We start from the raw sequence: 26,837 nt of genomic DNA on the forward strand, positions 1-26,837 counted from the left end.
CCCATATTTCTGACTGAACCCCTTGGCCACCAATCGTGCTTTGTACCTCTCAATGTTCCCATCTGCAGTGTAGACCCACTTCGACCCAACCAAGTGGGCTGCTTCAGGAATATCAACCACCTCTCATGTCTGATTTCTGTCTAAAGCTTCCATCTCTTCTTTCATTGCATGAGACCACTTAGTGTCACCCTGAGCTTCTGTAGCATTCCTGGGAATCACAACCACAGCCAAGGAGGATACAAAACATTTATAGTCAGTGCTCAATCTAGAGTAAGATACGAAGTTACCAATAGGGTGCTGGGTACATGACCTGACACCCTTTCTCAAGGCAATAGGAAGATCCTCATTTTCTTTTCCAGTCTGAATTTCTCTTCCAACATCTTGCTTCTGAACACGACTTGGATCATCCAAGGAAGAAGTAGGATTGGGATTCGGTGTAACCTCCTCATCATCAATCACCTTGTTAGTACAAGCTCTTCTCCCGGAATACACCTGTCCAAACATACGATTACCCTCTTGTTCTGTCACCATAGGATGCTCTCCCTCCTTCTCTTGTTCATGTACATCAGTAGTCGTCCCCTCTTCATCTTTGCCAAGCACCCCCACTTCATCTTTGCCAAGCACCTTGGCAACAGGATTCTCTTCACGCCTGTAATCCATAAAGTCTGTAAACTGAATTTCCTATGTGGGAGAATACTCTTCCTTAGACATTAACTTCTCCCCCTGAAGAGTATTTTCACCAAAATAGGAGACATGTTCCAAGAATGTGACATCTTTGGTAATGTGAAGACGACCAGTGGTGGGATCTAGACATTTATAACCTTTTTTAGTGGAAGAATACCCAAGAAAGATGCCCTTAATAGATTTGGGATCAAGTTTTTTCACATTGGGGCTGTGGTTATGTATGAAACACACACATCCAAAGACTCGAGGAGGAAGGTGAAAAGGTTGACTTCTCCCTGGAAGCATAGAGTTGGGAGTACGACCCTTTAGCACACGACTAGGCATGCGATTAATCAAGTAGACACTAGTAAGGATTGCATCACCCCAATAGTATTTTGGGAGATTTCTTTGGAACAATATGGCTCGGGTGACATTGAGCAACTGACGATTTTTCCTCTCAGCAACCCCATTTTGAGGGGGGGTATAACTACAGGATGTCTCATGAACAATCCCCCTCTTTCGAAAGAATTCTTCAACAGTGAGACACATATATTCACGAGCATTATCAGACCGAAAAGTCTTGACAGAATTTCCATACTGGTTTTCCACTAGGAGGATGAAAGTTTCAATAATGTGAGGCACCTCACTACGATCTTTCAACAAATACACAAAGGTACACCTTGAATAATCATCTATAAAAGTTATAAAGTATTGAAAACCACCACGAGAATGAATGCCCGAAGGCCCCCACACATCAGAATGAACCAAGGAGAAAGCTTTATTAGAACGACTATTTGAAATTGGATAAGAAGCTCTAACATGCTTCGCAAACTGACACACATCACATGATAACATGGAAATGTTTAAACTAGAACATAGTTTAGGGAACAAATGTTTCAAAATCCCAAATGGGAGATGACCAAGGCGTTCATGCCAAAACAAAAATAACTGACGACACTCTTCCTCCTTCTTCTCTGTCCTGCTGACTGCTGACATAAGAGCTGTGACAACGCGTATAGGAAGCCGATACAGCCCATCAGACACCAAACCAATCCCAATCCTCTTCCCTATCACCAAGTCCTGCAAAACACAACGTTTTTCAGAAAATATAAGCTCACACTTCAGTTCCTTGGTAATCTTACTAACAGATAACAAATTTAAGGGAAGATGGGGAACATGCAAGGCATCATGAACTAAAAAATTATTTAACAAGGAAAGACTCCCTTTCCCTGCCACAGAAGTAAAGGAACCATCGGCAAGGGACACACGTTCCTTTCCCGAGGATAGCTTGTAGTCATGGAAAAGCTTAGGGTTGCCAGTCATGTGATGAGTGGCACCGCTGTCAACAATCCATTCACCCATAGAAGAAGTACCTTCTCCCCCTGAAACAACCAATGCCTGATTGATCTTCACCTCATCTGGTGTATCTGCCTGACCAACATCAATCTTGCTCAAATATGCTCTTAGCTCACGAATCTGTTATGCAGAAATAGAACCTTTCCCATCACTCAGACTTGTTGCAGACGATACAGGCTTCTTCCCACTAGAAGACCTCCCCTACTATCCTTCTTCTCTGGATACAGGTCCCAACAAAAATCCCTAGTATGACCAAGTTTTTTGCAATGTGTACATTTTCGGGAAGAACGAGGAGTTCCCACAGGGGCACGGCTAACATAGGCAGACTGTTCTTCCCCTTTTCGTCCACTAGAGAGCAGCCTCCTCTGTTCTTCAGCTTCAACTCGGGAATAGACATCTTCAATACTAAATGATTCGTCAGAGTTAAGAATCTGACTCCTTATATTTTCAAATTCATCATTCAGTCCGGATAAGAAAAGGAATACCCTGTTCTCCCATTTATCAGTCATATACTGCATCTGGTGATGAGGACACCTCCATGTAATATCAGAATGATAGTCAAGGTCCTCCCACTTCGATTTCAGTGCTGCATAAAAGTCTGCAACCGAGAGAGCACCTTGTCGCAGGGAATATACATCTTTCATAAGTTGATACACCCGAACTTTCCGTTTCTTTTGACCATACATCTGCTCCAAAATAATCCACATATCCCTTGCAGTCTTCTTGCGAAGAATGAGGGGTTGGATATCAGGGGACACTGAATTAACAATCTAGGTTTTTACCTGGTTGTCTTCAAGAAACCATGTATCCCAAGCCATACTATCTGCAGCAGGTTCAACCTTTCTCCCATTCACATAGGCAATGCGTCCTCGCCCTGCAATCCCCATAGTAATTGCTGCAGACCATCGTGAATAATTCTCCTTGGTAAGTTGGATGGTGGTAACTTGAACCGGTACATGATCAGTCCACGCAGACACAACATCAGGTAGGTTGGTATTGACTGAAGAGGAAGACGAGTCAGCCATGATCACAAATCAGAAGCGGCTGCCACGGGGTAGAGTGTTGTGGATCAACGGCAGAAGCGGTGTGAGCAACAGGAGCGGCAAGACGCAGCGGAAGCAACAGCGTCGGGTGGCAGAGCACTGATGGCGTCAGCAGAGAACGACGGACAAATCACTGACGGCGGTAGCAAAGAATGACGATCTGGAGCCATGGATTGAGGAAGAACCAACTACTATATTTGATGATAAAGATCTTAAATGCTTCAACCTTGAAGCTGAAGCAACAGAAGGCTTTGTTGATGAAGGAGAGTCTGCTAGTGCTACTGCTAGTGCTGAATATGTTGGTGAGGATCTTCCCATTCTTGACAATGAAGATGAAGAAGAAGATGGAGATGATGTAGATTATGAATGATGAATCATTATATGTATCGAACGACTTAAGAGTTATGAATCTATGGTTGTTGAACACTTGAATGTTTTATCACTTTATGGCTTATGCTTTGTTGATTGAAATTGAATGATATTGTTATGAATTTTGATGTCTATGAAGTATGAATGATGAACCGTAAACACATAAGTTTATAGCATTTAGTAATAATAAGTCTATCATTATCTAAAAGACTAAAACATGTTTTCTATGAAGAATTTATTATTTTCAATTTTTTCTGATTTTTTTTATGAATTTTCCTATTTTTTTTTTAATTTTTTCTGATTTATTATTATTATTTTTTTAAAATTTACGATATGGTTATGATACGTTACGATACAGCGTATCTTAAAGCCTGACCGATACGGCTTACGATACACGTTTTACAACATTGAGTATAACTACATGAAGTCTCATGAACAATTCTCTTTTTTCGAAAGAAGCTATCAATAGACTGTCATGTATATTCACGAGCATTGTCAGTCCGAAAGGACTTAACAGATGCTTCATATTGAGTTTCCACATAAGCAATGAAAGTCTCTATGACAGTAGAGACTTCACTACGGTCTTTCAGCAAGTAAACAACGGTGGTACGAGAACAATCATCTATAAAGGTGATAAAATACTGAAAACCATGACAAGAAGGAATTCCCGAAGGCCCCCACACATTAGAGTGAATCAAGGCAAACACCTCATTAGAACGATGGATAGAAACAAAGTATGAAGCCCGTGACAGACATCACAAGACACCATAGTCATATCTAACCTGAAAGATAAATCAGGAAACAACTGTCTAAGAATTCCAAAAGGAAGGTGTTCAAGGCGCTCATGCCGCATAACCAACTGAAGGGAGTCCTCTCTAGTCTCTACTCTTCTTTGTCTTGCTGGCAGCCGTCATGAGAGCTCTAGCAGTATGTATGGGTAAACAATATAACCCCTCAGAAACCAAACCAATCCCAATGCTCTTCCCTGTCACCAAGTCCTGCAAAACACATCGATCAGCAGAAAAAATAAGTTTGCAATTCAACTCTTTCGTAATCTTGCTAACCGACAAGAGGTTCAAGGGAAGATGAGGAACATGTAGAGCATTGTGAACTAAAAACTTGTTCAAAAATGAAAGACTCCCTTTTCCAGCCACAGAAATAGAGGAACCATCGGCAAGAGACACACGTTCTTTTCTTGGTGAAAGCTTATACCCATGAAAGACCTTAGGATCGCTAGTCATGTGGTGGGTAGCACCATTGTCAATAATCCACTCTCCCATATGAGAATCCGCCATCACAGAGGTCCACCAAAGCAGCGAAAGAGCAGCTGAACAGGCGCAACAATGGCTAGTTACTGCTGAACAAGGACAGGGAGCTAGCAACACAGTGGAGTGAGCGGCGACGACAGAGTAGCGGCCGACAGGGAGCTCCGTGACAAAACAAGCACAGCCAGGCGATGAGCTGTAGAATCACCCAAAAAAAGAATTGTTCTCACGCCAAGTCTCGACCTGATAGAGCTGCGGACGGCAGAGTTCTCACACCTGTCGAAAAAACCCAAAAATGGGCGAAAGTTACAGCTCAAATATGAAAGACTTTGTGGTAGATCTCATTCCAACGAATACTCAGACAGGATCACGCAGGTAAGAGCTCCTCCACGACCAAAATCCAGCCCAAGCCAACCAAGGATGGAGACGGGAGAGCTCACTACCGGAATCCTGAGCCCAGTCGCCTGACCTTCCTACCGCTGCGCTTTATCCGTCGACCACCGAGAGGACAGCAAGGGAAGTCACAGGCGACGTCTCGGGCGACAGCAGAGAGGTCGGGCAACAGGCAAGCAAGTGTCGAGTGATGCACGGGCAGCAGAGAGCGAGGCAGAAGGCATCCGACGAGCAGCTGGGAGCGACGCATGGGCAGCAGAGAGTGAGGCAGAGGCAGACGCTCGAGGGCAGAACCTCCACCGGAACCCACAGCAACAACAACAGAGTTGGGCAACGCCATAACTTCGCGGCAGAAACAAATGGGGCAAACGAGCCCCGCTGGCAGCAGGGAGCGGCCAGCTGGCACTGGCGACGTTGGGTGGAGGTCAAGGGCAGAGTGACGTGTTTGGCGGCACTGGAGCTGGGCGACAATGAGCGACAGTGGGTAGGTCAGGCGGCGCTGGGCGGAGCAGGTGACAGCAGCAGGGTCCCACGACAGACAGAAGAGGGGAGAGGCAGCAGAGCGTTGACGCTGGGAGGCTATGTCGGACGACGATGCTGGGCGGTGACGCAGGGAGTACTGGCAACACTCGAGCCAACGACAGAGAGCAGCGGAGTCAGGCAACGTCGCTCCACTGTTGACGCACGGGAACCCCACGGCAGGTGGCCAACACTAGAGTTCCACGGGCTCATCGGAACCAAGATCAGGCAATCTTGACAGCGATGAGATCCAATCCAAAGATGAACAGTAAATTCAGAACCACTTTGGCTCTGATACCATGTAGAAACGGTAAAAGCGAGTAAAACGATGAACACACACGGCTGTAACGTGGAAAACCCTTCAACTAGAGGGAAAAAACCACAGGTGAGGAGGACTGGTGCCCACTAGCGACCAGACTCTCTCTCATAAACTTTCTGAAATTAGGGTTTACATAGGTTAGGTAGGGTCATAACCACACACTGGATCGGGTCCAGATCCAGACCCATATAGGAGACCCAAATACCACATATGTCAACACTTCTCGTGAATTCGCGTTCCATAGTCCTATATTTGGATCTCATGGCCTACTTCTGCTTAGAATTTCTCCAATAACCATCAAATTGCTCTTGAAGTGCTCATAGAGCATCCATCATGCGAACACATATGGATATAAATATTTTATGCCGATGTTTAGTCCAAATCCATGAATGAAATGTTATGCATGTCACTTAATTCATGTATTATCACATATTATTTGCCTATGCACATACACTCTTTAGTATATGATTATGTTTGTGTGTATATAGTATATACTATATACTATATACTAAGTAGATGTACAATGTGCATAGGTGTATTGTTGTATTTTGTTTGTCCTTTTCTGTTCCGTTTTCATCTTTTTCCAGTTTTTTTTATATCTACATTTAAGTCATTATAAACTTTTTTGTATCAGGGCTAGTTTAGCCAAATGCACATTTAAGATGGCCAGTTTTGGCCTGGTTCGGCTTACCGCACCAGACATGCTATGCCTGGGAATCCCCAGTACTAGCATCAATGTCGACAGGGGTGTGGCAGCTGTTTTGGCTCATCCATGTGACATAGCAAACCATCAATGTAGACAAGTGGTCAAAACAATAGATGAGATGGAGGCCTTATGGCCTACATGAATGTCAAACATAGGAATTTGTTCCTAAACCTCACGAAGAAGTTTTTGGCTCCAAATGGATATTCAAAATAAAATATAAATTCATTCTAAGCATTAAACAGTACCAAGGAAAGGTTTGGAGAACAGCTTGGTTTATACATACGAATGGGTATGATGGGGCTGTCAGCCTTGTGGTCAAGATGGGACAATCTGTATTACTTTCATCTTCGTAATTCAACATGGTAGGACATTGAATTAGATTAACATGAAAAATTAGTCTTTTATTATCATTTTGATAAGATTAGAAAGAATAATCTTTGATTAACCTCGAAATCTGCCCTAACTCCTCTTTATATAGACTAGAGGAGAGAGAGAAGTTACAAGAGAAACATCTAAAGGAAAAGTTATTACAAAAGTACCCTCTTAAACCTAAAACTGAATATAAACACATCTTAACACTCCCCCTCAAGTTGGAGCGTATATGTCAAATAGGCTCAACTTGGAACAGCAGCTTTGGAATGGTCCCCTTGCAAGAGCCTTAGTAAAGATATCAGCCGTTTGCCCTGTAGTTGAAATGTGTGAGGTACTTACAAACCCCTTTTGAATCATGTCTCTAGTATAGTGACAATCTACTTCAACATGCTTGGTTCTTTCATGAAAAGCCGGATTATTAGCAATAAACAGTGCAGCTTTGTTATCACATAACAGTTGCATAGGAAGAGGCACTTCGACAGTAAGATCCAACATCAGGGATCTAACCCACATAACTTCAGCAGTACCCTGAGCCATAGCTCTATACTCAGATTCTGCACTTGATCTGGCAACCACAGTTTGCTTCTTACTCTTCCATGTAACCAAGTTGGATCCAATAAACACACAAAATCCAGTAGTGGATTTTCTGTCCGAGGGGCATCCTGCATAGTCGGCATCAACATACACAGATATAGTGAGTGAGGTACCATTCTGAAAGAAGAGTCCCGTTCCTGGTGAATTCTTTAGATACCTAAGAATCATCATAGCAGCATCCCAATGAACTTTCTTGGGCTTATCCATAAATTGACTCACTCTGCTAACAGCATAGGCAATGTCAGGTCGAGTAACAGTGATGTATAGGAGCTTCCCAACAATCCCTCTATACTGTCTCGCATCAACATCTTCAGTATCATCATCATACAAGCGGGTATTGATATCCATAGGCGTGGATGCAGGCCGACACCCAAGCATCCCTGTCTCTTGCAAAACATCAGTAACGTATTTCCTCTGGCACATGATAAGGCCCTTTTGATTTCTGGCAAACTCAATACCAAGGAAATAACGTAGTTCACCAAGGTCCTTGGTGACAAAGTGTTGTCCAAGGACATCCTTGATGTTGGAAATCCCCTGATCATCATCCCCTGTAACAATGATATCATCAACATAGACAAGAACTATCACCGTACCTGTAGAAGTCTTCTTGACAAAGAGGGAATGGTCGGCCGAAGAACGTCTGAAGCCCTCATTCTCAATATTCTCTGACAATTTCTGAAACCAAGCTCGAGGACTCTGTTTCAGACCATAAATCGCCTTTCTCAATCTGCACACTTTCTGACACTCCCCCTCAGCAACAAACCCTGGTGGTTGCTGCATATACACTTCTTCATGTAAGTCACCATAGAGAAAGGCATTTTTGACATCAAGCTGGGAGAGGGACCAATTCTTGCTGACAGCCACAGCAAGGAGAATCCGTAAAGAAGCATGTCGTGCCACAGGAGAGAAGGTATCATAATAATCAACTCCATAAGTTTGGGTATAGCCTTTTGCAACCAGACGAGCCTTATATCTGTCAATACTGCCATCTGCTCTGTATTTGATAGTAAAGACCCATCTGCAACCAACAATGGCTGCATCAGCTGAAGGAGTAACAAGTGTCCAGGTGCCTCTAGACTGAAGAGCATCCATCTCTTCTTGCATAGCTGCTGCCCATTTGGGATCAGAGAGAGCATCCATGGGATTCTGTGGAAGAGCAATAGCCGACAGCCCCTTGACAAACTGTCGGTACATAGGGGTGAGTCTATCCATGGATAAATGACCAGAGATAGGATGCAAAGTGCAACTGCGTTTGCCTTTCCTTTGAGCAATGGGCATATCAAGTTCATTAGGAGCAGGAACATGCTCGTGACATACTCCTATGTCATCATTACATAAAACATTGTCAGTTGAGTTTGTGTCAGGAATTACCTTGGGCGTGCTGGGTGAAGGCACAGGTGCACATTGAACAGGCGCAGCAGGCTTAGTACGACGTTGGTAGACAGCCCCAAAACGTGGATCAACTGGGTTTGGACAACTCATGAGAGGTAGAGGAAATTGGACTTCATCATTTAATTCAGGCGCCCTTAATTGAGTTCCATTTGGGGAGAAGAAAGAGGTTGATTCAAAAAATGTAACATCAGCACTCACATAATACCGACGAGTAGAAGGATCATAACATCGATATCCCTTTTGAGTGCGGGAATAACCAACAAAGATCGTTTTGATGGCCCGAGGAGACAACTTATCTCGCCCAGGACCAAGCAACTGAACAAAGGCAACACATCCAAAAACACGAGGTGGAACAGAAAACAAGTCTCTGTCAGGAAAGAGGACAGAGATAGGAATAAGGTCTCCCAACACAGATGACGGCATACGATTAATAAGATAGCAGGCTGTGAGAACAGCATCGCCCCAGTAAGAATGGGGAACATGGCTATGTATGATAATGGTTCTGGCAACATCAAGAATATGACGGTGTTTCCGTTCAGCAACCCCATTTTGTTGGGAGGTATAGGCACAAGAAGTTTGGTGGATGATACCCTTATCCCTGAAAAATTGTTCCAAAGAGGAAGCACAGAACTCAAGAGCATTGTCAGAGCGCACAATTTTGACACAAGTATCAAACTGAGTCAGAATTTCATTGATAAAATTTTTGATTACATGACCCACTTCAGATTTATGCTTCATAAGAAAAACCCAACTAACACGACTATAGTCATCGATAGCAACAAGATAATATCGATGACCTTGAAGAGCAGGTGTACGACTTGGACCCCAAACATCAAAATGAAGTAACTCAAACACAGAATGGCTACTTCGACTGGGCCGCGGAGGAAAGGATGACCGATGGTGTTTGCCCAACTGACAAGACTCGCATTGAAAAGAAGACTTAGGAGACAGCTGAGGAAGAACATGCAGCAGTTTCTGAAACGGTAGATGTCCAAAACGTAAATGCCAAGTATAAGCCGAGGATGAGGACGACCCTGCAGAGGTAGACCCAGCAAAGGGAAAGGGATGCACTAGCCTGTAAAGACCTCCCTGTTCACGGCCACTGCCAATCACCCTGCCCGTCAGTATATCCTGAAACACAAGAGAAGAGGAGTCAAATATCGCACGACAGTTTAAATCTCTGGTAATCTGACTGATAGATAGTAGGCTATGTGGGAATTCTGGTGCATGAAGAACATGTTGCAATGGTAATGATGAAGTAAGTTGGACCTCTCCAAGTCCAACAACTGGAGAATATTTGCCATCTGCTAGAATAACCGAGCGACCAGGTGGAGTAGGGACATAAGAAGTAAACTGTGCCTTGTCTCCACAGAGATGTGTCGATGCACCCGAATCAATGAGCCAATCTGTAGTGTCAGAATACATACCAGATGAAGATGCACTGGCAGCAGTAGTGATAGTAGAGGTGGTCGGATCAGGAGCTTGTTGAGGTCTATCTCCAATCAAGTGTCTCAACTGAGAGATAATATCATCTGCACGTAACTCACTGGAGGAAACAGGATGCTGAGTCTTAGGCTGCTCTGGAGAATCAGTAAAAACAGTCTGATTGGCAACAGCTGGACGACCATGTTTCTGCCAACACTTATCCACAGTGTGACCAATGCGATGACAAAACTGACATACTGGGCGCGAAGGGGTATTGCCACGGCCACGGTATCCTCGTCCTCTGGCAAAGAGGGACCCACCTCTGCCACGAGTAGCAAGCATAGCAGAAGTGGTATCAAGAACAGTCGATGAAGGGATTGGAATTCTGCTTAGCCTACTATAAGCTTCATCAATAGGAGGAATCGAGGGACTAGTGAGCATCTGATTCTTTGCTGATTCATAAACAGAGTCTAATCCAGACAGAAATACTCCGACCATAAGCATATCTCTGTATGCCTTCTGTTGTTCACACTTACATGCAGGAAAGTAGCTGTTTAGTCTCTCAAACATGGACTTGAGACTAGAATAATAAGTATGTAGAGGGCGACCATCTTGGCGCATCTGATGAATATCATGATGAAGCTGCATAATTCTTGTTTCATTCCTTGCTTGTGAATAGGTGGCTGCAAGGGAATCCCACATATCCTTGGCACTTTCCTTATGCAGGACTTCATTGGCAATGTCTTGAGTAAGAGTACCAACAATCCATACCATAACCAACGAATTATCTTTAAACCAAGTAGTATATTTTCCTACCTTCTGTACGGGCTCGGGCTCCAATATAAGATGTTCCTTCTCATGAGCGATCAGGGTTCTTTTTACTTGCATGGCCCACATCTCGTAATTACCCCCATCCATTTTGGTGATAAAGCTGGAAAATGGGGAACTCTTCATCTCTCCCGACGACACAAAGGAAGAGGTATTAGCGCCGCTGCTAATTTCAGACATCGCTCAACACAATGGAGGAAACCGAGCCACGGAATAGGAAGTGCAGGCAAAAAGAAGACAATCACATATCGAAAGACAACATGCTGATCATGAAGCAGTTAACACAGGCAGCAATCCATAAGTCTGATCGGCTGGAAGAGGCAACAACAGAACTGAACGAAGACAGATTACCAGAGGCGACAGCGAAGACGCTGAGAGGAAAATCAGCGTGCAGAGCAGCGGCGGAGCAGAGGAGAGTGGTGGAGACAGCAGAGGCGATGCAGCGTGCAGCGGCGATTCAGCGGCAGCGGAGAAGCAACAGCGACGGACGGCGGCGGCGGGCGGAGGTGACAGCCACGGCGGGCAGCGGCGAAGATGACTGCAACAGCTGACGGAGGCGTCGGGCGGAGAAGACAGCAACGGGCAGAGGCGTCAGGCGGAGAGGTCAGCGACGGGCGGAGGCGTCGGGTGGAGAGGTCAGCGACGGGCGGAGGCGTCGGGCGGAGAGGTCAGGACAGCGACTGGGCGGAGGCGTCGGGCGGAGAGGTCAGCGACGGGCGGAGATGGGTGGACACGAGCGGGTGGAGGAAGCGCAGCGATGGGCGCGGTCAGGCGGCGGGCGGCGCCGCTCAATCGGCGCGCCAAGGAGGAGGAGACGGCTGCTGCTCTGATACCATGATAAGATTAGAAAGAATAATCTTTGATTAACCTCGAAATCTGCCCTAACTCCTCTTTATATAGACTAGAGGAGAGAGAGAAGTTACAAGAGAAACATCTAAAGGAAAAGTTATTACAAAAGTACCCTCTTAAACCTAAAACTGAATATAAACACATCTTAACACATTTGAAAGAGGAGGTATACATGGAGTAGTCACTTGGATATGCTGAAGGGGATTCCAAGACCGAAGTGTGCAAATAAGAAAGAGCCGTGTATGAGTTGAAACAAAACAAGTCTCCTGGTCTTTTGACAAATTTTTAGAAGAAATTCACAAGGCATGGCATTTTTTGGCGATTATTAGATCACCCTTTAATTGTTTTCTAAAGTCAACACATGATTACACTATGTGAATGATATAATTGTTGCTGGGGATTCAGAGTGCATATTCAGGTGGTGAAAGTTGTTTGAAATCAAAGTTCAAACTGAAACATCTTGGAAATCTAAGATGTTTTCTTAGAATTACAGTTGATAGGAAAGATGACACTTACACACTAATGTGACATAAGTATACTCACTGGACAGGGCAGGAATAAAGGACTGTGAACCGTTATCTACTTCAAGTGTGTTAAATATTAGAGTTAGCAGCCCAAACTATCGAGACTTGCATGATGATCCCATATGGTATCATAACATAGTAAGCATTCTTTAGTTTCTTCTTTTAGTAAACCTGATATTGTTTATTTATAAATTAGGAATTCCCAGTTTATGCATAACCCAAGGCTTGGTCATATGGATGCTGTAAAACAAAATTTCAGATATTTAAGAAAACACTTGTAGATGGGCTTCTCTACAATAGAAATTGATGTTGCATAGACACAGATGTAGTGGTTACTTGTACAGATGTAAATTGGGCACGTGGTCTTGATGCGGCAGAAGCTAATCTCAAGTTATTATATATTCCTTGGGGAAAATTTGGTGTCTTGTGGCAGTATAAGACGAAGGGCTGTTGCACAGTTGAGTATTAAAGCTGAATATATATCTACAGCTGGTTCAACTGTTGAGGTGACAAGAGTTAGATATATGTTGACGTAGCTGAGGGGAAGGATCTTGAGATTGTTTCTGCTGTGCAGCATCGAAGTGCTATCAGTATATCCCCTAGTCCTGTAGGTCATAGTGGTACAAAACACATTAAAATAGATGAAAACTTTGTAGTTTGTAAAACGAAAAAGTAGAAGATAAGGAGCTTGAACACAGTTTCTTTGAACTGAGCATAAAGTTGGTGACCTCTTTGCCAAAAACTTAATAGAACAAGAGTTTTGATGTTTAAGTTCTCCATAGTTCAAGACCATGCACAGATTGAGGGAAGGTGTTATGACTTGGTTTGTTAAGGAGATGTATATTCAATCTGAATCAGATCCAAGTCCTATCTAGTGTGTATTATGTCATAAGATGAGCCCTAGGCCCCTATTGTATGATATTAAAAAGTGTGGGGGTGTTTATGGATATATTAAAAGATTGCGTAAGCTATATAATGAAGGAATTAGGTCACGTCCAGGTTGTTCAAGGATGTGATCTTTGGGCCTTTCTTTTCTCCTTTCTGTTTGTTCTTCTTGCAGGGATTTTATTGAGGTGCACATACCAAATCTAAAAATTCCAAGCAACATGGGAAGATGCTGAAGAAATACAAAAACATTTTCTCAACTTCACACCTTGAGGACGAGGTGTCTTCTTAAGGAGGGAAATCCATGTCTGTTTGTTTTTCTCCATACATTATGAGAATAACAGCAAGCAACCTTTGTAGGCTATCCAATTGGTTTGGGTCTACAGGAGTAACGACCTGTTATATAACAGTATGCATATAAGAGGGCCACCTTGGTATTAGGGTATGTGCTGTTTCTCATTTTCTTCATCATGAAGATTGTGTCTGTCTTCTCTTCCTGGGAGAAGAGAATACTAATCTGGTTTCTTAATACTGGTTCATTGATTTTGTCTTTCTATTCTTGACTGTGGTTTCTTAATTGCGGCAAGGAAGATCGGTCGCTGGCAACAAGTCTCCAGCTGGAAGAATAATTAATTCATGATTCTTCTTTTTGTAATTCTTGTTAATGATGTGGCTAGACAAGCCTCCAGCTTTTATTGTTATAATGTTTTTCTGTTAATAGATTACAATTTCTGTTAGATTGGAGAAGGCGAAAAACTTGTCAGGGCTTTATTTGCAGTTGCAAGCTGTCGTCAACCTGCAGTTATTTTTGTGGATGAAATTGATTCTCTCCTATCTCAAGTATGTTTTACAACATCCCCCATGAAAATTGAGTGTCAGCTATAAGTTCTCTCATGATTGTCTGCGCACAACTTATTTTAGAGAAAATCTGAAGGAGAGCATGAATCTAGCAGAAGGCTTAAGACCCAATTTTTGATAGAGATGGAAGGTTTTGACACTGGCAGTGAACAAATTTTGCTTATAGGTAATTGGCCTCGGTTTTATTCCTTTTTCCTTTGTCTTTGGGTGCATTCCTGCATGGAAAGTGATGTTTGACAATTCAATCGGAAGGTTGTCAGTGTCCTATTTGTGGATGAACAAGTAGCTGCAGTTAAAAACTAAACATGCAAATGTATGTGTATTTCAGCTAGTTTAGGAGACATTGGTTTTCTCAAGATCATAAGACAGTGTATTAGTTACTATCCATTTGGACGTCAGCAATTTCATTTTTTTGATTTCTTCAAAATTTGGAGCATGAGTGTGATATTTCAATCCTTCTGTTTGTGATATTGTGAATGACCAAATCTTTTTGCTCCTTTTTGTTTTTTCTGTGTTTTGGTGAATCTTTCTTAGTAAAAGTTGCAGGCTTTCAGCAATGTTTCTATCGACTCATTGGGAAATTTCTGATTCTGAGTTTGATGTTGCTGAATATAGCATGTTATTTTTTCTTTTGCATATTTATTAATTTTAGGAAAATAAATTCCTTTTCAATGTAGCAGATTCCCAGTGAATATATGAAGAAATTTTATGATGGAAAAGAAAATGCTACTTCATGTGGTTAATGCAACCTAAATTTGATTTTCATTGTTAAAATGGTATTATGGTAATGATATGACCAATTCTTTTCATCTCATTGTAACAATATAACTTGCCAAGTTGCTCAATCCCGTCACAAGTGATTAGAAATGCTGGCCAAATCTCTGGACATTGTATGTAGCTTTTAGTGAATGATCAAAGAAGATATATGCATTTTGTTTTTTGATGTTGGCACTGTGAACCAGGAGCAACAAATAGACCTCAGGAACTTGATGAAGCAGCACGGAGGCGTCTCACTAAACGTCTTTATATCCCTCTTCCTTCCCCAGGTGTATATTGTTCCTTCTTGATAGTTTTAATGCATTTGAGTAAGTGAATTTGACAACAGTTTATGTTGCTCATGAAGAAGCAAGAGCCTGGATAGTGCGTAATCTTTTAGCGAAGGATGGTTTATTTAGCCTCTCAGATGAAGATATCAATTCTGTCTGCAGGCTTACTGAAGGTTTCACATTCGCTGTCCATCCTCAATCTTCCTTGTTATGTTTTTTGTCATAAATGACCAGATTTAGTCACCTTTTTGATAAGTGATGCTGTTCATTTATGACTTCTGCCTGCGTCTCACAGGATATTCAGGATCAGATATGAAGAATTTGGTCAAGGATGCTTCCATGGGTCCGCTTAGGGATGCACTCAGAGAGGGCCTTGACATTACAAAGTTAGAAAAAGATGACATGCGACCTGTTGCTCTTCAGGTATATTAATTAAATTTATTAACAGCTTGTTGACCTTTTCAAGTTTCTAGCATTCTATATTGTTTATGGTTTTACCTTTTGTGTTTATCAAATTGAACTTCTATTTTTGCTGCTGACATGCTGGAGTCCTTAATTATTGATAGTCGGTCTATCTAAATTTTGTCTACGACCAACACTCATTGTTGGGCACAGTGCAGACCCTCCAAGAGGAACTCAAAGGCCTGCATGAGGACATAGCTCTCCCAGCTGTTGGCATTGGCAGTGGGACTGAGCCCCATTGTGAGGTGCTAGAGCCAAAGGGCTTCCATATGGTAAGGAGATAGAATTTTGCTGAGCTCCATCGGCAACTAAGCAAGTTGCTTGAGGCTGGCTTTATCCAGCCTTCACACTTCACAGGCAGTAGATACTGCTTGCAGGACTTGCTATGGGATTGTTTAATTCCTCGTAACCTTGTTAGGGTTTACCAAATGGCTCAACAACCATCTGTTCCTTAACGGACAATCAGATTTTGTTCTTGTATACTTGATGCTACAATGGGTCTTTTGGAAAACACTACAAACACCTTCGACTTGTGTTCAAGAAAATAAGGGAACATAAGCTGGACATAAGCTGTTCATGGAGACAGCTGAGTACATCTTTTACAGAAGATCAAGCACCATTTTCAAGCCATTTCATGAAAAAAGAAGGAATACAATGATGTATTGTCAAGAGGTTTAGATTGTGGTAGTTTGGCCTATGCGAGAAAAGGTGATGGGGTTAAGATCATTCTCTAGTTTGGCCAGCTAGTATCAGTGGTTCATGTAAGGTTACCCCCAAATTGCTGCAACTTTAACATACATGTTGTGGATGGGTCAACTATAGAAGTGGAAGGTGGGAACCTATCATGCCTTCAGCAAACTGAGAAGGGCCTTTGCATGAGGACCCATAATAACACCTCAAATGGTTTTCTAACCATACAATTTGGAAATCGCGTACTTATAAAACATGAGCAGTGAAAGCATCACAAAAGTGTAAAAAAAATAGAAGTTACAAAATGCAACCACAAACAAAGAGAACTAGAATTTCATATCAAACGCATATGTCCTTCCAAGATTAGGACACAGGACCCTCAAAATATAAATCCAAACCTAGGAATGTGAGGCTAGACGTACAATACATGTTTGCAAGAGATAGTTCAAAACTACATTTTCCTAGACATGTAGAACTGGTAGACAAGCCAAGCCGGAAAGCCATAAAAATGGGCTTAAAGGCACATAATGGGCTGCCATATATACTTCACTAGATGAACTGCATTAGTAGTTATTACCCCGGCAGCAGCACTTCAAAGACACAAGGAGTAAGTACAAAGGAAGTGCTTAGTGGAAACCTCGAAGTTTCAAACTACATTATGCAGATAAAGTGTTATTATAGGAGATATGAATTCCAAAACCATAAATCTGCTTTAAAATAAATTAAGGCATATTTCGAGGGCCAAAGCATAGGCAAGCAGAATTATCACACTCAAACACTAAACTACATGCACAAGAATAGTAACAATCTGCACATGCCATCCGCCTTCTAGTGATGCATCTGCCTCTACCTTGGTGGCTTCAGGAGGCCGTGGTGGTAGTTTCTCCAAGGGGAGGGGCATAGGTCGAGGGTTAGTAGGAGCTCGTGGGAGATTTTAGTGCACCTACTGTGGGAAAATAGGGCATTTGGAAGACAAATGTTGGGATAAACATGGTCGTCCTTCCGCTACATCTGTAGAAAGAGGTGTTGCATCTAAGCAGAACAAGAATTCATTACAGTCTCCTATTGGATCTGTCCAAGCATCTTCATCAGTAGTAGAGGGGTCTTGGTCTTCTTCCCATCCTGAGACTGTGACAGTGAATATCAACAAGTCAGAGTATGAGCAGTTCTTAGGGCACAGATCTATTCAGCCGTCGGCCTCCACAGTTATAATAGACAATGCTATGTCTGTCAATACTGCCCTACATGATACATGTACTATTTGGATTATTGATTCAGGAGCATCAAGACTACTTTTATCGTAGACCATCATTATCTACCTTGCTCAACACATTACCTCATACTCATCATGTGAAACTTGCATATGACAGATGGTCTCTTGTTATGGGTTATGGAGATATTAAGATTTCCCAGTCTATGACAATTCCTAATGTGTTATATGCTCCTAAGTTTCCCACTAATCTTTTATCAGTTGGACAATTGACTAAAGACTTACATTGTCGTGTTACATTTGAATCTGATTTATGTTCATTTCAGGACTTGCAAACTGAAAAGACGATTAGTGGAGATTATGAAAAAGGGGCAATCTATATCCTGTCTGATTCTGTGGGTATTGCAGCCTCATCGACTTTTTCATTGTCCTCCTCCTTCCAGTGGCATCTCAGACTTGGTCATCCATCTGTCTCCAAGCTCCGTCACTTGCTTCCTCATCTATCAGTACCAAAGTCGTTCCAGTGTGAAGCCTGTCACCTTGGCAACCACACCCGAAACAGTTACCCATCGAGTCTTAGTCCGTCCAGTTGTGGACTATTTGATCTTCTTCATGTTGATGTGTGGGGTCCTAGCAGAGTTGTTAGTAGGCCTTGATTTCGTTATTTCCTTGTCATAGTTGATGATTATTCTCGAGTCACTTAGGCTTTCCTTTTGAAAGAAAGGTTTGAAGTCATATGTACTCTCAAGGACCTTATTATTGAAATAAAGACCCGGTTTAGTATTCTTGTTAAAAGCATTCACACTGATAACGCTCTTGAGTTCAAGGCATCTACCTTAATGAAGTTTTACTCTGATAATGGCATTTCTCCTCAGTTTACTTGTCCCCATACCTCCCAGCAAAATGGAGTAGCTGAGCGAAAACATCGCCAACTTTTAAATGTGGCTCGTTCCCTTATGCTTCATACTAATCTACCTGCATATTTTTGGGGAGATGTCATTCTCACTGCCTGTTACTTGACCAACCGTTTACCCTCATCTTCCATTGACAACCAGGTTCCCATTAAATTTGTGCACCCACAAAAACCCTTGTTTCCAGTAGCTCCCAAAGTATTTGGTTGCACATGCTTTGTTTACATACTTGGACCCACACGTGATAAATTAGGGGCCCAAGCCATTAAATATATCTTTATTGGCTACTCCAGAAACCATAAAGGCTATAAATGCTTTGATCCCTTGACTCAAAAAGAGTATATCAGTGCGAATGTCACAATCAAGTATGTAATAGTTTATTCAAGCTCTAACTGCCCATGCAGTTTCTATTTGTCACCAACAGACTTTGTTAGATACTCAGTGGAGACGGGCTATGCAAGATGAGATAGATGCATTAGTTCAGCGAGGCACCTGGGAACTTGTTGATCCTCCTTCTGATTGTGACATTGTTGGCTCCAAGTGAGTATTCATAATGAAATATAATTCTGATGGTTCTATGGAAAGATACAAAGCTCGGTTGGTTGTTAAGGGCTACACGCATACTTACAGGGTTGATTTCTTTGAGACTTTCTCTCTTGCCATTTGGCTTATCATCCCTGTGGTTGTGCACAATGACTGGCACATGTATCAGCTTGATGTCAAAAATGCCTTTTTGTACGGTGATCTTGATGAGACTGTCTATATGCAACAACCACCAGGGTTTGAACGATAGGAGGAGTGTGGAAAAGTGTGCAAAGTGAAGAAAGCTATTTATGGACTCAAACAGAGCCCTTGTGCGTGGTTTCACAAGTTCTCTGAAGTAGTCTCAAAGTGTGGCTTTGCGAGATTCCCTCTTGATCATTCTTTGTTTATCAAGAAGAGTTCTAGGGTTATGACCATTCTAGTGGTTTATGTTGATGATATTATCCTAATAGGTGATTCCGATCAAGAAATTTTTGATACAACGTTGTTTCTTCAAAAACACTTTGTGACGAAAGATCTTGGTCCACTACGATATTTCTTGGGAATAGAAGTTGCTCACAACAGGGAAGGTGTAGTTTTCTCTCAACGGAAGTATGTTCTTGATTTATTGCAGAACACCGGGATGCTAGGAGCTAAACCGGCTAATCTACCTGTGAATCCACGCATATATCTTCATGGTGATCAATTAGAATTAGTAGCTTCTCGATCATATAGATCCCTTATTGGAAAGCTCCTCTATGTTACTGTGACAAGACCAGACATTAGCTTTGCAGTGAGGAAGCTATGTCAATTTATGGAAAAACTCAAGAAAGTTCATTGGGATGCAACTTTAATGGTTGTCAAATATCTGAAATCGTCCCCTGACAAAGGGCTTTTGTTCACAAAAGGCAAGACCCTGGAAGTGGAAGCCTATAGTGATGCTGATTATGATGGCTTAGTCGAAGACATGAAATCTACTACAGGATTCTGTGTATTTGTGGGAGACAACCTTATATCTTGGAGAAGCAAAAGTAAGGTGTGGTATCAAGATCTAGTGCAGAATCCGAGTACAGAGCTATGGCTCAAACTGCCGTTGAAATGACTTGGGCTAAATCCATGCTATCTAGACTAAGTGTGTCGATTCCACTTCCCATGAAGATGTATTGTGACAATCGAACAGCCACGTACATTGCAAACAATCCAGTTTTCCATGAGAGAACTAAACATATTGAAGTGGACTGCCATTATATTCGAGATCTCGTTCAAGGAGGAACCATTGCCACTATTCATGTACCATCAGAAGATCAAGCTGCAGATGTCTTCACTAAAGCTCTTCCTATTGGTGATTTCTCTAGATGTTGTGACAAGCTTAGCATGTTTAATATATATGCTCCAGCTTGAGGGGGAGTGTTGAATTAAAAGAGTTTATGTTTCTAGGTGGTTCTTTGTAATATTTAATAGTTACAAGGTCTCTTTTAACATTTCTCTATTTTTGGTTGATGTAATTTGTAAATCCCTTTTCTACCCTAATCTCTTTATTATGGAGATTAGGGTTTGTGAATAAACAAGTTTTCTCTCTCAAAAGACTGCCGGCTGTAGCAGACTTGAGTAAGGACATGGGCTTCAGCTTTAAACAGTTTTGTGGTGTCCCTTGCCCGTTCAAGCTTTTGCTTAACTTGCCCTTGCATTTGGCTGTTCGGTTAAAATTTGGGCCCTGCTAAATATAGCAAGCAGGAAGCTAAGCCTCCTTCGGGTTTGGGAGACTTAGGCTGCACTCAAACAAAAAAATTAGCCATGTGACTGTTGGGTTGACTTGAGTATATCTTGATTCAACATGTTTCACCATAATCTAGTTGTGGAATTATATATGATGCCTATTAGTTTGTTTCTTCATTTCTATTGTCATGAAGTTTTTGTTTTTATTTTCCGTAGTGGGGGCCAACATACTTGGATGACAATTTGATCAGGTTTTGAGTATCTTTCTCATATGAGACTGCATTCTGGTCCAAGGCACATATTTATCTAATTTAACCAGAACTGCATCTTGTTCTTGCCACTTGTATGTCTTGTAAATTTGTCAAGAGCAAAATGGGGCTTGCAATGTTGTTCTTACTCAGTCATAGACTAGAGCAATCAATTAGTGCAAACTGAATAGACTTTTGTCAGGTGTTATGAGTGGTCTGAGCAAGTCCCAAGGCAAATAGTTGATAATCAAGCTAACTTGGCCTCATTTGCTGGCTATCTGCAATGCTTTCCTTAGTTCTATTTTGAGCCACTAAAGCCCCTGTTCTACAATTATTGATAGGATTTTGAGAAGGCACTGCAAGAGGTGAGGCCATCTGTTTCACAGAATGAACTGGGAAGTTATGATGAGTGGAACAGACAGTTTGGCAGCCTCTCAATCTAAGGTGACTTTCTGGACAAAAATCCCTCTTTTTTGTTTGAACTTTGAAGCATTCAATACTATATTTATTGCTGCAGATGGGTTTCCAAGAAGATTTTTGTCTTTTCTGCCATTTAGCACCTCTTCTGAATAACATTTGTGAAGGTCATAATACTTTAATTATTTTGATTTTTCATTTATGATGATAATTCTTCTGGAAAAATGCTATATACACTCCCCAAGGATGGACAGCAGACACTAATCAGCTTGAGCCATGCGACAGGAGTCTGCACTTCTTTGTGTGTCAGTTGGCATGTTATTGCTGCTTGTGAATTGGATGTGAAGATGGAACAGTATATGCTCGGTGGTAAATCTGTTTTTGTAGAAATAGAGATGTCACCTTGTGTGCTGCTTCACCTCACCTGTACTTCAATATGTTCCAGTTGGCAAAGGATATCATTTCATGGGTCAGATTCTGCTTCACCTATTAGTACCACAAAGTTGCAAAAATGTTGTGAAGGGACTGAGTACATCAGACGTGATAGGGTCGGTTAATTCATTGGATCATTTGGTCGAGGGAGATGGCATACAAATGGAAATCTTAACTCTCTGGGACTGTTCCAACTGATTATACTGTGGCATCTTAGCAACTGCATCGTAATGGCTGATGCTGCATTTTGAACTGGCTGTCAAGGTAAAGCAATTGTTTCTATGAGGAGAAAAGATACAGAAGTGGTCTGCTCACTATGATGAAACCCCTAATACACTATGAATCTTAGGGGCTATTTGGCAAAGAGAACGGTTTGTTACTGTTCCGTGAATTTACTTTAAAAATTGTGGCAAATTCACATGAAACCACGTAACAAAGTGTTCCATGAATCTGCTCAGAGAGTCTCCATTTTTGGGGCAGATTCATGGAATAGTAACACACCCCCTTAGGTTTCTACATCTTTTGAGGCTTGTATGTTTTGAACCTTTGGGTTCTGGCTTCTGCATCTTTTGGGAACATGGTAGCTAATTTCTTGTTGTCTCTGTTACATAGGTCACAGATAGGCAAGAAAAGATCTAATATCATAGATTACGTGTCAGTATAATAGGAATTATCTTTTATTAGCTGGGCATGGAGAAAGTTCTTGCAAATGATGATGATAGCAAACTTGAATAAGAGCAACATGTAGCAAGTGGACATTTTTGAAGTGGTTGTCACTTGTCAAGGTTAAAGGCATTACGTCTTGAGATTTAGATTTTTGAACCAGAAATTGAGATGCTTTTAATTCATAGGCTTGGGCTAGTTATCTAAGCTAAAAATGGCTCAGGTTTCTTTCTTGAATTCTTGGGGAGTACCGGCTGGCTGATGGAGATTGGTGTGGCAATTCCTTTCCTTTCAGCAAGTGTGGTCCATTAATCAATTAGTTGCTTGAGGGGATAAATAAGCCTTGGACTTGAGGAACTCTAACTTAGTCAGGAACGCTGTAAATTTTATTTTGATCTGGAGATCAAGTGTGTATTCTCAACAGGTGTCCAGCTGAGAGCACCCATTTCCTTAAAGACTACATCTCCTGTTTTCTTTACACATGGAATACAGCTAGTACAAGCATGCAAGTTGGACTTTTGAGAAAACCACTTTTTTATTTTAATTTTTTGCTGCTCATATCTTTCTGGTTGTGAAGCAGAAATTATCTGAATAATGGGGAAAGCTCTTGAATGTGTTATACTAATAAGCTTCAAAGTCAAGATTAGACCTTCTTTCCTTTAACTAATACATGGAAGCCACCGGCCATGTGAGTGGTCAGAAATGGAATGAGCTGTGGCTTGCTAGTGTTTATAGGCTTGAGTTCAAACCTGCTCAGTATGACAGCAACAATGTATTTCATCTCCATGAATGCCATATCCTTCCCTAGGCACTGCCTTGGCCCGCCATGGAAAATCGGGAACTTGTATGTTGATACTGGTACTTCCTCTTCATTGCCAGAACAAGGGTCGAGCCATCTCCACGGTCGGAACTCCAAACAGTCTTTTCCCCACAAAGTCTCCATTCTTCCCATCCCATAGGGAAAGTAGGTTACTCTACTTCCTTGGGGGACAAATGTGCCATCTGGGAGGACGTCATCATTTTCTGCATGTTTTGAATCCCATACTATTGGGGGGTAAAGTCTCATGCTTTCACAGAGGCTGGCCTTTAGGAATTTCAATTCATGCAACGTGTCAAAACTAAGAATTTGAAGTCTGCTAATTTCATCTGTTATTGTTTTCTGTACATGTGGATGATGAGTTAGGAGCCAGAAGAACCATGTAAGAGCTGCTGATATTGTGTCCCTTCCTGCTAGGAGAAAGTTTATCACCATATCCCTAGCCAAGTTTTCATCTTTATTGTAGATAGACAACAACCTTGACAGGAGATCCTCACTACCCAAACTTTTCTTTGTTTGGACCATCTCCATAACTGACTTGTGCAGTGAGTCGACTGCTTCTCTGAGCCTCTGCTCAGAACCTATGCGAAGGGCTCGCTTGGCCTTCCATATCATCTGCAATGGCTCTGCTGCTCTCCTGGCACTAATCGCTGTTGCTATGTCAAATGCACGTGCAAGATGGCAAGGCGGCATTGATGGAAGAAGGGACTGTGGATCCATGTCAAAGGAGACCTTGCAGACAATGTCGAAGGCAAACCTGTTCAACACCTCTTGCAGGTCGATGCTCCTCTTGTTTGTGCAAGCAGTCTGCAGCAGAGGCAAAAGCCGCCGTTCAGCTTCTGTCTCCATTGTTCTTAGCACCAAGTCTCTCAACGATCTCGTCGTGAATTCATGGCTCACTGCCTTCCTCTGTTGATGCCACAACTCCCCATCAACATTGAATATTCCTCTGCCCAAGAGATCTCCTAGGGTGTCAGTGAAGGGTCTGCCTTTTGGGTAGTTATGGAACTGTGTCTTGACTATGTGTTCAACGTTGGCAGGGTTAGCTGTGATTATAGTTGGAGTGGAGCCAACTCGATCTATCAGTATTGTCTGAGATGGTGATCGAGAAAGAAGCTCAGTATACCAATCAAGGAGACGATTTTGGTTCTTGTAAAAAGAGATCAAGCAACCGACGATGGGGTAAGATGGTGGTCCATAAACAGACCTTCTAGGACGTAAGGTAGAAAAGTATAACAGAAGTGCGAAGAATATAACCACCACGACTAACATCTCTCTCTCTCTCTCTCTCTCTCTCTCTCTGGTCCAGGTAAAGGTGGTGTGCTTGATGAAGTTGAAGTTGGCAGCCTCTCTCTCTCTCGCTGTGGCTCTGTGGTGAAGCTTCTTCTTTCTTTCCATAGCTCGTGCGTTTATAGTTTTCCGATTGTGCATTCCTCAAGTCACAGCAGGTATATAAGTTGGATGAAGGTGGCCGGTGGTAATTTGCGCCATCGTCCTTGATTCGGCCCGCCGAACGGTGGTATTGGTTCAGTTGGTGGGCCCAACTCGCGTAGCCATGCGCATGAATTGTGACTTCAGGTTGGGAAAATGTGAAAACAAAATCCACTGTTTACATCCTTGCCTGCATGTTCCACAACCTTTCCTTCTCGTGTCTTCATGGTCAACCTTGACACAAGTCCCTGACTCAAACTTTGGTAAAACGGTAACGTGGCAAGCTGGCAAATGTCCCTTGATGTTTTTGTCCGTTCAATTCTATTTGGAGCGCCTGCCTGTTCTCAACAGTGCTGTCAGAACCGGCCACAGGCATATCCTACCGACCGCAAGCGAATGCCTGTTCTTAGCAGTGCTCTCAGAACCGGCCACGGGCATACCCCCGCAGATACTATGCTAACCCGACACGAGGGTCTGAAAATTGGTTATTTTGTTGTATTTAATATTTTAAAATATTTAGTGATTAATGTTGAAATAGGAAAAGGAAATCGCCAGACACGGTGCGATGCATATTGGCGATAAGCATCATTTCTCACGGCCTCCGACATGATATGGAAACCATCTTTTCAACTTCACTTCGGATTTAAGTAACGAGTTTTGGTGCAGTGGAGTGATTAGGTGGTGATAAGCATCGCCAGTGCTAGATTCCTCCGACGGAATTCCTGTGAATTTCTAGTAAAAAAAGCATTGGTTTCATCTCATGTGACCAGTAATGTCTAGGAGAGGGAGAAGCAGTTTATGTGACCATGAATCAGCTTGAAGAAATGGCCATATAATTACTAATCTTCTCAACATGTACTGTTAGACAGATAGTTGTTTCCATCGTAAAAATGGCCTTGTAAATCTGTTCATGCATTTGGATGCAGCGAGATTTTTTAAATATATTGTCTTCTGAACGCAGGTCGGGTTACTGCACCTTCTCATCGTTGCTGATGTAAACCGGCACTAGATGGACTTCTATCTACACAGCCTCTTGGTGGCATGATCACAGCAGCTTGGAAAGGGAGGGCATGGTTAGACCTAGAAAGTCCTAGCCTTAACTCGCTTCACAAACTTCCTTCACCATCTCTCCCTTAAGTTGTACATCTGTAACTGTACCAGGAGTGATGATGGTGGGAGATGAACTGTGTGGGCCAGTTTGACAGCCATTTCGGCCCAACTGACTATCGGAAGAGAAAACCATTTTCAGCTCGAGTGCACTGATAACCCCTTTAGAATTTAGAGGTTGGTGCGTTTCATATCCCAAAGTAAAACTGTGGATAGGCTTATAGGTCTAATGAGATCTTGTTTTCTCCAAGTCCATTTACTTTCATCTTTCGAACTTGGTGAGTTGAAGCATCTGAATAACCAAGAGGTTCTTGTTCAAGTGCGTTGGCTTAGTGAGGAAAATAACATATCTTGATATCAAATGAGTTCTATTCTTCACTTTCTAAAGCGAAAGGTTCTTGGTTGGCAACTTTTTTCCAATTTTTTACAAAAAATTTACGGTAAAAGGAAAGGCACTTATTCGGTAATTAAAATAAAATCCACCATCAAGATGGTGATCAGTTCCTTTAGCAATAAAATAAGCTTAGGGTTCCAGGACCATGCGCCCGCTGTTTGTTTCTCTTTGGAAAGTAGACTTTTATAAACTAAGTCATGAAATGAACTCTTGTCGTTGTTTATATATGCTTAAAGACAGCCAAGATAGGTCCTTTCAAATAAAGCGCCGGTTCTCAATGTTTTAAATATCAGTTTCCGCTTCGTACCCGAAGCCTGATGAGAGTGCTGTTTGGCAACTATGTATTTGTAAGCATCTGGTTATATCAGGTTCTTAATAATTGGATCAGCCCTGTATTAACCAATATTTGGA

At 42.2% G+C, this 26,837-nt stretch overlaps 3 protein-coding genes across 9 annotated transcripts in view; 1 reads left to right on the top strand and 2 right to left on the bottom strand.

Moving 5' to 3' along the window:
- LOC116246667 (ATPase family AAA domain-containing protein FIGL1) overlaps positions 1-26,394 on the top strand; it is a 41,183-nt gene extending 14,789 nt beyond the window's left edge. For 2 of the 7 annotated variants that reach the window (XM_031618486.2, XM_031618481.2), the window contains exons 8-14: positions 14,241-14,342; positions 14,424-14,526; positions 15,323-15,406; positions 15,484-15,579; positions 15,702-15,829; positions 21,507-21,609; positions 25,887-26,394. In XM_031618486.2, the coding sequence (XP_031474346.1) occupies positions 14,241-14,342; positions 14,424-14,526; positions 15,323-15,406; positions 15,484-15,579; positions 15,702-15,829; positions 21,507-21,608 (615 nt within the window). In that variant the 3' untranslated portion in view covers position 21,609; positions 25,887-26,394. The other 5 variants (XR_007572610.1, XR_007572611.1, XM_050076292.1 and 2 more) reach the window with 5 other exon arrangements.
- On the bottom strand, positions 9,824-11,106 carry LOC126409821 (uncharacterized). Its single transcript, XM_050076294.1, has 2 exons — positions 10,419-11,106; positions 9,824-10,122 (listed from the first exon to the last, which is right to left on the bottom strand). Exons 1-2 carry the CDS (start codon positions 11,062-11,064, stop codon positions 10,085-10,087), a joined length of 684 nt encoding a protein of 227 aa, XP_049932251.1. The 5' UTR covers positions 11,065-11,106; the 3' UTR covers positions 9,824-10,084.
- On the bottom strand, positions 23,263-24,797 carry LOC116246669 (cytochrome P450 94B3-like). Its single transcript, XM_031618487.2, has one exon. It carries the CDS (start codon positions 24,764-24,766, stop codon positions 23,321-23,323), a length of 1,446 nt encoding a protein of 481 aa, XP_031474347.2. The 5' UTR covers positions 24,767-24,797; the 3' UTR covers positions 23,263-23,320.
- Positions 26,395-26,837: the final 443 nt, after the last annotated feature.

The sequence above is a fragment of the Nymphaea colorata genome, chromosome 2 (assembly GCF_008831285.2).
Source record: "Nymphaea colorata isolate Beijing-Zhang1983 chromosome 2, ASM883128v2, whole genome shotgun sequence".
Classification (NCBI taxonomy): Eukaryota; Viridiplantae; Streptophyta; class Magnoliopsida; order Nymphaeales; family Nymphaeaceae; genus Nymphaea; species Nymphaea colorata.

Coding starts and splice junctions, on each gene's coding strand:
- LOC116246669 (XM_031618487.2), bottom strand. CDS start 24,766: ATGTTAGTCGTGGTGGTTATATTCTTCGCACTTCTGTTATACTTTTCT.
- LOC126409821 (XM_050076294.1), bottom strand. CDS start 11,064: ATGCAGCTTCATCATGATATTCATCAGATGCGCCAAGATGGTCGCCCT. Junction 10,123..10,418: donor TGCCAGTGCATCTTCATCTG/GTATGTATTCTG, acceptor CTTGTGTTTCAG/GATATACTGACGGGCAGGGT.